This window comes from Stegastes partitus, unplaced genomic scaffold (assembly GCF_000690725.1).
Source record: "Stegastes partitus isolate 25-593 unplaced genomic scaffold, Stegastes_partitus-1.0.2 Scaffold1208, whole genome shotgun sequence".
NCBI classification, from domain to species: domain Eukaryota; kingdom Metazoa; phylum Chordata; class Actinopteri; family Pomacentridae; genus Stegastes; species Stegastes partitus.
This window is the reverse complement of record NW_007578939.1, coordinates 192,559-204,361: the sequence shown is the minus strand read 5'-3', so window position 1 is coordinate 204,361 and position 11,803 is coordinate 192,559. Positions and strand designations below refer to the sequence as shown.

Here is an 11,803-nt window from a genome sequence, read left to right as displayed (position 1 = left end):
AGGGACACGTGCACCTGCCAGGTGGCCACAGACCAGACATGGCTTCAGAGAAACGTCACCGTGGAATGAGGAATGAAAGTCAGCTTCCTGGTATTCATCAAACTATTGCTTTTCATTAAAATAAGTCAAAATGTTGGGACTGATGAAGCTGTCCGGGTCGGGGTGTCGTCCTGGATGAACCCGTCTCATCCTGAGCTTCCTGTCGGTCCTACTCTCTACATTCTCCACTGAAAACTGGAAACCTGTGCTAATTAAACCTTCACTTCTCTAAGTTCCCTGAACTTTGAGAAACTTTGGATTCCTTGTGTTTTTCTACACGGAACAGCCGCCGCGGTGATATTTATCCAGAACTAACGTCATCGCTCCCCCACGTTCACTCACATCACACCTCTCACTCACAAAGCTGGCACATGTTCTGCTTTACAACCTTCTCATCAGACAGTAGCACCAACACTGGATGATTCTGTCTCACCTTCATCCTCACAGGTTAGGAGAAGATCACTGAAACACTATGGGGATGTCAGGCTGAGGGGAGAACAGGCCACACACACCCTCATCCTCGACTCCTTCACTTCCTCCCACACCTGCTGGACGTAATCTGAGAAGTGCTGATTCATCCGATAGAGGCATGAATCCCGGTTTTGTTTTAAAGCAAATGTCTTTTCATCGACCATTCCTAGTCTGAAAATCACCAAAACTGTGTGTGTGTGTGTGTGTGTGTGTGTGTGTTCAGTGTGAACCCAGGTGATAAACTGTGTAACTCTGACGTGTCCAAGAACATAAACAAGGAGCAGCACAACAACAGATGAAACACCTTCAGCATCCTGACATGTGAGCATCATCGCTGCAGGCACAATCACACCAAACACGTCTCCTCTGCTGCTTCCCATTCACTCCTTCAGAATAAAAGTGGTCCAAAGCAAAAGTCATGGCGAAAACCAAAGAGATGGGAAAGTTTTAAACTCTAATCCAAGACAAGAAGAGGACAGCAGCACCGTTCCCACAGCTGTAAACCGTTTTAAACATGTCGCAGGCAGTCGTGGAGGAAACAAACCTTCAGCAGCCTTCAGGGCCAAAGTGCAGCTGAAGGTGACGGCAGTAATCAGATACGTGACCGTCTGAGTCGGTCGGACACGGTGGGCTGCCACCTAATCTCTGTCTGACAGTAAAACCCATGAGCATTCAGAACTGTGTGGCTGAAAGTCCACTGAGCTGACAGATGGACTGAATGTCCACGAGGCCGTCACGTACTGGTGTCGCTCAGGGCCTGTGGCTCTGGTCCTGCTAGCTTCTGTCTGACTAGCATCTGCACTTCAGACCCATTTTATAAGGAGTGAAAACCGACCACGGGTCCTCTCAGGCGCTGACGTCATGAAACCCCCACCGTGGCCTTATCAGGCTGCATAAATCTGTCCACTCGTCTTTGTCTTTCCTTTTTGGCCTCGGTCGAGGCTAAAAGCTTTCTCCCCTAAAAATGGAGCTATGTCTAAATGTAAAGACGGGCTTGTTGCCGCGGTGCGTAGCAGGAAGTGACTGTTAAACGGTCTGTGACATCACCCACATGCTTTAGCAGTTTTATCCCAGCGGGCAGTCTGACAGGAAGCTCAGGCTCTGGTTTTCTGTGACAAACCAAAATTCAAAGTTCTCTCTTACTCAGGTTGTTGGAGTCTTTTTACAATAAACAATGCCTTGAAGACGGCAGGAGGCTGAAACAGAGCTGGTGTGTTGTTTATTCTCTTGCTGAGTTTCTGTAGCTAGCTTGCTAACGTGTTACGTCAAGGAAAGGCTGTGGTGCTTCAGCGCAGAGAGACGAGCTGGTAGTGTGATAATAACGTCGCTCACAGGATGTGAGAGGCCAAACAGAATAACGATGCTGGCTCACATCCCACATGAATCCCTACATATCCTACAAACATTTGGTTTGAGTAACTTGGTGAGATTCGCCCATTTTCGTTGTTTTAGGGCAGCCCATCCTTTAAGCATGTTCCGACTGCACAAACTGCCCCACAGAAGCTCCTTCGGGGGGATCAGAGCCATTCCTCTGCGTTAGGAATGTCTGAGCAGTCCTGTCACGCTACAGGCTGCAGGACTCAACACTAAGTGGTGGAACGTGGAGAGAACAACAGCGGCCATTTGTCTGCACTCCCAGCGTCCTTGTTGAGAAGCAGCAGAACTCTGGCTATGACCTCCATAAGCTGCTCCACAGCTGGAGCTACACGCTGAGGTAACGCCGTGGTGGAGGCTGCTGGCTCCGACACCACTAGGGAAACAGACAAGCTGAAAGAGCGCCTGTAAATGTCTGTGCTAACTCCTGTGGTGTGTGAGCTGACTACCACCTGCTGGCAGTCCAGGTTCTCTGAGCTCTTCTTACTTCTCTGCACTGAGCCTTTTGGTCTTACAACCTGTTCATCGCTCCAGACAGTAACGAGTTACTCAGACAGGCTCGATGAGCTAACTAGTTGTCATAGTTGATCCTCAGGCTGAAGTCTGGGTTTTGTCTGCCAGAAGATCTTCTGGAAGTTCAACAGAACGACTGCATGTGACTGATGTTCAGCTGCAGGACGGCGCTGCTGTGGAGCTGCAGACGAACTCCTGCAGGAGTCTGTCTGCCGCTCATCACTGGGATCGTTTTAAAGGACACTTCCAGCAAGAGTTCAGATGTTTTGCTCCTTCACCTCAAGGACTAACTGGACTGGATGATCAGACACTGTGCATATGAAGTAACCAGCACATCCTCACACCTGACAGTTTACATACACACACACCTTCATACAGTGTGGTTGTGTATTGTCTGCTCCTGTCTGGTTATCTGCTAGTGACAGAAAGAGTGAAACTGCTCTGAAGCATGAACCTGCTGGATTCTGGCTGATCTCTGCTGTCCAGGGGACCTGCTGGACCTGCCTACCATGTGGAGCATGCAGAGGATGAGCACATGTTGATCATAAAGAGTTGGCTTCCTAGTCTGGGTTACTTGTCCTTTGATCAGATAACTTTTGCTTTTGCTGAGGAAACATGAGAGCAAACTAAAGGTTGACTTTGTTTATCTCAATGAAAATGTGATCTCAGCAGAATCAGGCACAAAACAAACGTCTTGGTACAAGTAGAAACCCTGACATGAGCTGCTGGGCTGTGACTCCAGCTCTGAGCATGTGCACAGCCTCAGACGAAGCCTGGACGGGGTGAACCTGACCATGTTTGAAGGTTCAGACAGCTGCCTCAGCATCCATCTCAGTGGAGGAAACGATCTTCTCGTCAGCCTTATTCACAGATTCAGTTTCAAATGACGTTTTACTTTATTTGTTCAGGCAAGGTTTGTCTTCTTTACGAGCACATTTACATCGGCCTTGCTCAAGGGCCCCTCAACGGTTCCAATGAAACATGTCCAAATGGGTCTCTTTCACTCCTTCCTTTATCCTGTCAGGCTGTAACTGAGCCCTGGCGCTGCTACTTTAAGAGCCCTACAGTGAAACAGAAACCTGCCAGTGACAGAGCTAAGATGTGGATATGAGCAGAACAGTGAGTCATGCTGGACTTGTCCTTTAACCTGCATGTTGGCAGCAGGTGAGTGAGGCGCAGGGCTGCCGGGCCTCACCACCACAGCGTCACACAGGGAACGTGTCCGGCAGCCATCCACTCACACCCATCCGTCCACCAACATGCCATCAGAGAGCAGGGCTCTCCTCTGAGTGGCTGGCTGGGTCTCTTACCGGTCTTTGAGGTCCAGTGGGCTCCGACTCTCTCCGGCGAGGGCGTCCGGACGGCAGCGAGTGACACGGTGACTGGGCGGGACTCCCACCGCTCCTCCTGGACGCCTCCTCCTCTGTTAGCGTTAGCATCCCCCGGCTTGTGTCTCGGGTGTGAGTCTTTGGACGAACCACCAGCTCCCCACCTGAAGGAAACCAGATGTTCAGCACAGTTACAAAGACCACCACTTCTGAAAGAGAAAACACCGACTGACTGATGATGAGCGTGATGTTCACGTCCATATCTGCAGCACGACATCAGTGAGAGGCTTAATGTTGGATACTAAAGCTGTTGTGTGTCAGATGTGTCCTGTCTGGTGGTCGTGTAGAAAAATGCTGCGAAGATGTTCTGCTGCACGTTCTTCTAGCTTCTCTCAGCTGTTTGGTGGATGCTTATTGTCTGGTTCTCAGCGGATCGTAGATGTGTTTAACTGATGTCTCTGGCTTGATATTGAACCGCTGATGTCAGATAACCAACACACACGACAAGAAGTATTCAGTACGTCTCTTTATTCTTTCACCTTTCGTCATATCTTCAGTTTTCATTTCAGTTTCATTTCAATAAACTTGTTTAAGATGTTGAGTGAACGCTGGTTGTGACCCGACACAGCAGCTGTGGTCGACGTCTTCATCAGCGACGCTGTAACGCGTCAGCATCATGATCTGCTGACTTCATTACAACACGTTCTTCTCTGGAGCGTCGCTGTGTGACTGCTGGACTGTGATGTCGGAGGCTTTTGGCTCTAATCATTATTATAGTTTTAGAGAACTGAGGCGGCAGCAAGTCCAACGTGGTTCGGTTAGTTTTCTGAAGGCTTCCAGAGTATGGAGGACGAGTTATCACAGAACAAAGCTCAGCATGAGGAACACAGCTGCTGAGACACGTCCCAGTAAAGCTGTTCTCTTGACATGTTTTAGTTTCTGACGACAGAGCCAGTATGATCCAGTGACTGAAGCACAGCTCATCAGGACCACATGTCAGCCAGCAGCCTTCAGTAGGACCCACCGGAGAAACGTCTCTATTTACAGTGCTGGAGTTAAGGGGGATGAGGGGGGACGGCATCCCCCTGAAATAAAAATGGTAAAAATCATCGCCCCTCTCAAACGGCCATCCCCAGACATTTTTACCAATAATGTGGAAATATTACTACTGTTCTGAGTTTCTGACGATGGAACCACTGTTACAGTATTGTGCCCATCCGCTCTGTTGATAATCCACACTGTGGGAGAGCAGGCAGCGCTACTGTGACAGCGTTTCTTTTTTCTTTTTCATCAACGTCAGTGGGCGGCATAGTAGCGGTGCTAGCACCATGGCCAAGCAACAAGGACAGCTCCATCTGAGGGACTCTGGATTTAAGAGGACAAAAAGTGACATTTTAGGTCAGTCAAAAGTCATAAAAATCCGTCATTACTCTCCATAAACCAACCATTCTGTCACCAAATGTGTGATCTCTGGACGTGGTGATAACAACACAGCTAATGATGCTAGGTTGCTAACGACGCTAGCGGTTACTGGCTGACTCGGGTTTGGCTTCTCAGTGGGGTTTAGTTTTGCTTTTATCAGTCCGGGCTGAGCACGATAACGTTTGTCTGGGATTCTCCAGGACATAGAAACAAGCCTAGAAGTCAACATTAACGTCATTTATCACAGTGAAAGGAGAAGTCAGGCAGTAATGAACATTATTAGTATGAGCTTAACTTTAAACAGTCTCTCTAAACCTTGTGCCTGCTTTGGGAGCAAATCTAAGTTTATAATAATCTTTATTTGGCCGATGCTGTTTTCTTACAGATGCTGATGAAACGGAACCAGCAGAAGAGCTACGACCCTCCTTCAAGCTGTGAACACTCTGGTCATCTCCTCAGCTGAGTGTGAGCGTGGCTTCAGTCACATGAACATTTAACCACAACTAGAAGCTCCTGGAAGTACAAAGCATGTCAGCCTTGCTTTTCATCCAGTGTGCCGGCCCTCCATTGAAAGTGTTCAAACCAGACGTCTATGTCAGGTCTGGGCTTCAGAGCCACTGTCTGGCTGATGATCCAAAAGCAAGAGCCGGAAAATTTACTACGAAAAACATGATGATGAAAATCTTTGGAAACGTCTGTGGATTAGGGGAGAACTGGGTCGGCAGCTATTGACAAAAACCACTGATCAGTTATCCATTTAACTTTTCCTATGTTGTCTTTAGAGGCGAGCCGCCTCATGTTTAAAATATCTCAGGTGTTGGTGCATCTGTGTAAATGTTTGATATTCATTTTCAAATGTTGTCAATTGTTTCAACTCGTTCATTAATTTTTTGCTTTTGAACTAAAATGAACTTGACCTGACTTGAGAGGATTCATTCATTCATTTGCAGTTCTTGTGAGGTTTTGTTTCACACGTCAGCAGATGAATTACCAAATGATCTCAAAGCACCATGAGCATGAAGCTGCACTTGAACCCAGTAGAAGTGGTCCTCTGGTTTAGCTCTGACTGTGTAGGAGCAGTGATGGCCATGCCAGCCTGGGCACTGACTCCAGTTCTGAGGTATGTTGGTCAAGATCAATGACAGGACAATCTGACAAATAAGATCCATGTCATAGATGTTGTTTTAGGAGAGTAAGATAATTATCTTTGAGCTTTAACAAAAATAAAAAGTCGACATAGTTTGTTTCACATCATATGCACTCATCAGGATAAATATCCATCCCAGAAAATAAAACCCACCTCCCCCCTGAAATTCTTTTACAACTCGACTCCTGTGTATTTGTGACCCAGACTCATCACAGACGGAGGTCAGAGACGGTGAATCAGTGATAGTTATATACTTAATTATTTAAAATAATCTACTAATGGACTCAGAACCAGCCGATGGTGACAGCCTTACAACCCGAGATGCTCTGTGGGTGCCAGAATATCAGAACCAAGGCTTCGTATTGGCACTGAAACGTTACTCAGTTTGTCTTCTAGTCTGAATCATGCCACCTTCACCGCTAACAGACTTGAGCAGAAGCTCCTACCTCCAGCCCGCAGCCTCCTCCTCTCCTCCTGCTCCTCCAGAGGACGGAGCTCCTCGGGCTCCTCGTCGGTGGTTCCTGACGTGGTTGGAAGGAAGTCTCGCAGCTCCGCCTCTTTGTCGATGATCACCCACTCTTTGCTGTCAAAGTCCTCCTCCTCGGCCAGCGGGACGGAGCGGATGAAGGCGTTGCTATGCGCTTCCTGGTCGACAGACGCCAGCGACACTTCCTGGCGGCCGCTGACCTGACGATCTCCACGGCAACCAGGGTCAACAGACAGCATTTGCGCCGGCTGGGAGGAGTAGACGTGGCGCGATGGAGAGCCGAGGATATCCATCCTGGACCTGGAGTCAGGAAGACATGGGGACGTGGTTCATCTGCAACAGTCTACAGAAGACACTACAGAGCTGGAGTCACACAGGGGTTGGTTTCAACATGGTACCTCGTTCTGGTCCAATCAGTCTCTGACCAACATTCTTGAGGCAAAAGCAGAGTCAAGTCTAAACTTAATCACGATCTGGGTTCTTTCTGATCACAGCACTGAGTACAACAGCACAGTGATAACGATCCGGTCCAAATGCAATAAAGAGAATTTAGTGTTTTCACTAGTTTGGGCTTCAGTTTGTCAATAAAAACACTTGACAAAAGAGGAGACGGATTTTAGATGAAAAAATATGAACTCAGTCTATCTGGGGGAACAACAACTTTAGTTTCTACCTTTAAAACATAAAAACAATCTAAACGTTCATGTTTTAATGTTTTCTTCTGTTTCTAAAAGGTTCAGTTATTGAGGAACAGATGTGTTCAGGGTCCTGTGGTTCCTGGAGGTTACCTCTGTCCGTAGGCATCAGCTCGGCCCTCAGCAACAGACAGGCGGTCAGACTCAGGGCTGTTGACCCGGCGGTACCGTAAAGACCGACCCTGACCTGTCGGAGACTCCGGGGCTCCACCTCGAACTGGCGAGACCGGACACGCCCCCCGGCCAGCCTCTTCTTCCTGAGCCCCCTGAAAAACAACAAGAAGTGAGCAACCATTGAAAACCTCTGGATGAAGACTCATACACCTTAATCCTCACTAGGGTATCGAGGGGGCGGAGCCTATCCCAGCTGACTCAGGGTGAAGGCAGGTTCACCTGGACAGGTAACCAGTCTATCACAGGGCTACACTTAGAGACAGACAACCAAGCACACTCACATTCACACCTACGGACAATTTACAATCACCAATTAACCTCAGCATGTTTCTGGACTGTGGGAGGAAGCCGGAGAACCCGGAGAGAACCCACGCTGCACGGGGAGAACATGGAGACTCCACGCAGGAAGATCCCGGGTGTCCTCACCGGGACGCCAACCGGCGACCTTCTAGCTGTGAGGCGACGGTGCTAACCACTGAGACACCTGCAGCCTGCTTTACAACGACTAAACTATAAATGTAATTTCACAGTCTTCAGTCACTTCAGACCTTGTTCAGGCTGATCCTGAGTCTGTTGCGGTTGAAGTCGGTGTCCTCCCAGGCCTCTCCCGTCTCTCCAGTGTGCTGGACGCCGGTCTCCCCGGGGGGTCGGCTCGGCGGGGCTGGGGGGGCGTTCTCCTGATCGCTGAGATGTTCATCCTGCAGAACGTCGTCGGTGTTCTCCCTCTGAAGGTCTCCAGGAACCGGCGTCACAATGGCCCTGTGGATACACAACACGAGCCATCCTCACGCCGGCGCTTTGATCTCATTCGTTATCATGAACACAAAGCCGATAAAATAACACCAGAACGAACTCTGGATGAGAAGGACTCGTGTCTCAGGCTCAGCACTGAAGAATGAATCATAACACAGCCGGCAGCTGGGTTCTTACCCCACCATGGCGGCCGTGGGTCGGGTGTTGTGCTGTGGTTGGGTGGAGGCACTGGTCGACAGCGTGACATCACTTCCTCCTTTCTCCCAATCGAAGGGCTCGTTCTCAGTGATAATGCGCTCCTTCATGCTGTTCTCAAACACCGACATCAGCAGCTGCACAACAAACAAGACGGACTCATGAATGTGAACTGCAGTCCTGATTCTGGCCCTGAAGCAGAGACTCTGTGACGGCGTGTACCTGGTAATCTGGTTTGGTGTAGTAGTCCAGGGCCAGGACATGGTCCAGGAAGATATTAAAATCTGAAGGCATGTGTTTGAGCAGCATCCGATGGTCGTATCGCTCTTTAATCTGACCAACTTGTTCCTAGAACAAAAACAACAAACAAAACAGCGATCACTTTCAGACGGTCTGACCCGAACCCAAACCAACATGACAGCATGAATTCAGCTGGGCAACCGGCTGCAGACAGACCATCTAACACAGCAGCTAGGCTAACAAACAGCGCCCTCTACATCCAGCTGTCACCATGAGATGTTCTCTGGATCTGGAGGTACGCGTCTCTGATGTGCAGTCGCTGGTCCCACCGACCCCTAAACCGACCCCTTCATGTGTCTGTTGTATTGTTGGTCTGATCTCCATGTGCTGTCCTGCTACTCCCACCCCAGCCCCTCATGCTATCCTGCTCCCACCCACCCGGTCGCAGCAGACGACCACCTTCCGTGAGCCTGCTTCTGTCAGAGGGCTTTCTTCCCGTCCCTATTAAAGAGGTGGTCGGTTCCTTCCCACCATCGCCGGCTGCTTCCTCAGAGGGAATCCAAAGCCCCGTTGGCTTGTAGGTTCTCTGTTCTGTGTCCTTCACCTGACTATGTGAGGCGCTGAGAGATGATTGTGAACTGACGCTATATAAATAAAACTGAATTAAATTAAACTGAGTTTGAGTGTTTTATGTTTCCACCTGATGAATCTACATCCACTACCCCTTCAGTTCCTGATATCTGCTCTACCTTCTCCCCTTCCTGCACCGGCTGATCTCTGATGTCTGCTGTTTGCTGCTGAGCACAGTGCCGACAGGAAAGCCACATCTAAAGCTGAGTACTCAGTGACCCTTCTCAGCTAGTTTACCCTCCACATGTTCAGAGTACTGGATGGTTGTAGGTGGTAGCGTAGCAGAGGCACAGCGGTCGATGCTGCTGTCAGGCCTCAGGCCAGGACCACTACGGCCAGAAGGCATCACTGAGACGTGGTGGTACGTCTCAGTGATGTTCAAGCCGTGCTTCGTGTTTATAGCTGTGATCAGGTGAAGCTGTCTGACCTTATCTTTGATCTTCCGCCACGGCAGCTGTCCCACAGCGAACTCCACCAGCATGTAAAACAATGACCAGAGGTCGTCATGGCGACCCATCTCCTGGAGAAGCACAACAGAAACACGACGTCAGGACATCAGTGTGACGGTAGAGTCACAGCATCACACTGTTGTTACAAACAAGTCGAGTCAGAAACAATCTGAACCAAAGAAAATGAGTCAAACAAGTCGATTAACGTCTCTGTGAAGATTCAGGCTTGGTGGCGCTGCTGCTCCGGTCAGAGCCATTAAATCATCACAGAGTGAGACGGTGACACCGTAGAGACGACAAACCAGGTGATGGCTTCATGTATTCATCTGATGAAGCCTTTGTTGTTTCTCTCTGGCTGAGCAGAAGCTTCAGTGTTCTGTGAGGCCATGTGCTCCACACACCTCATCCTTCAGTCCATATAGATATATCTATATATATATATGGTTCAGTCCATCCGTTGTTCTCTTATCAATGAGCCAAACCTAAACACGTTTTGATTACGTTTCGTACCGTTGCACATAAAGCTGGTGGATGGAAACACGTGTCTGCTGAACGCATCTCCTGCATCGAAGCCATAAAGACAAACAGCACTGACCTTGTTCTTATGAGCGTTGACAGAAGCGTAGCGGACCGTCCCTCTGAAGCCTGCCACGGTCCTCGGCTGAACACAGGACACAGCAGAGTTAGTCGGCTGTTACATCAACTGGTTTCCAGTCAACCCACTGCTCCATGTTTCTAACAGCACCAGACACTAAGAATCCTGCAGCACCAAACTAACTGAAAACACAGTATGTATTTATAGCTAAGTATAACTAATAAAATGTTTTTTGTAGTAAAACAGTCTTGTAGCTGTTACAAAGATGTTTTTAATCAGATTGTGTAGCCCAGGGCTGTGCCTCGACCTGACCAGCAGCACACAGAACTGGACACGCTGCCACTTGTGACGTGAACTAAAGGCTCTGCATGAACAGACTGCATCATAAGACAGCATCAGCACACAACACAAACAGACAACTACTTTGTGCTTGTTGTGGCTGAATCCAAATGACAAAGGTTTGGTGTAACACTGCCAACAGTGCAGCGGGTCATGGTTAGGGTCAGCTGTCTGCAGGGAGAGCATCCAGGCAGAAACAGGAAGAACCAGACCACCCTGTATACGTAAAGGCTGAATGAATGAATACAGTCCAACACAACACCAGATGAAGACACATGTAGACATCAATACATTGATTTATATCAAACGTTCACACAGCCTCAGACGACCTCTGATGTTCTGATTCAGCCACGACAAACCGTCTGTGTTGACTTATATCGTTCACACTGCTGTTGCATCGTGTGCTGAAGTCCAGCGGCCGGTCAGCTCATAGCAGCGTCCTGCTGGTCAGGTTCCATTAAATCCAATGCTTGTACTGCTCACGGCAGTCATTATGATCTCATTTATTTCTATTCATGTGAAAACAGAGGAATTACATCAGTAGCTTCAAACGTGATGTTTTCAGCCCAAACTACACACTGAATGACATCATAAAGCTGTTTAAAGTAAATCTGATGTAAAGGGAGTAAATTACAGGCAGACAAAAGCAAATAATGACACGAACAGACAGAAGCATGAGCAGAGGGTCACGCTGCATCGACCAGCCTCCATCCACAGCAGACCATCAGCAAACAGGCTCAGCTCACAGGACTCATATCTGTACGGTGAGCAGATTTTAGAACATTTATTTATGGCCTCATAGATCAGTGAGTCTTTATCTCCCCTTGATCAAGGAGCTACATTATTGGACTGATCTTTAGTCTGCTTTTAATTGTTTTAAGGTCAAAAGAATAAAAAAGAAACAATAAAGACAAAAAAAAGTACAAATACATCCATCATCTCTACACCTTAA

General features: G+C 48.4%; 1 protein-coding gene across 1 annotated transcript in view; it reads right to left on the bottom strand.

The window, feature by feature from the left end:
• ttbk1a (tau tubulin kinase 1a) overlaps positions 1–11,803 on the bottom strand; it is a 45,152-nt gene that overhangs the window by 6,726 nt on the left and 26,623 nt on the right. The window contains exons 9-16 of the mRNA XM_008297315.1: positions 10,513–10,578; positions 9,896–9,988; positions 8,821–8,946; positions 8,581–8,735; positions 8,199–8,409; positions 7,570–7,742; positions 6,741–7,081; positions 3,708–3,889 (exon numbers count right to left, since the gene is read on the bottom strand). Of these exons, the coding sequence (XP_008295537.1) occupies positions 3,708–3,889; positions 6,741–7,081; positions 7,570–7,742; positions 8,199–8,409; positions 8,581–8,735; positions 8,821–8,946; positions 9,896–9,988; positions 10,513–10,578 (1,347 nt within the window). The remainder of the gene's footprint in view (positions 1–3,707; positions 3,890–6,740; positions 7,082–7,569; positions 7,743–8,198; positions 8,410–8,580; positions 8,736–8,820; positions 8,947–9,895; positions 9,989–10,512; positions 10,579–11,803) is intronic.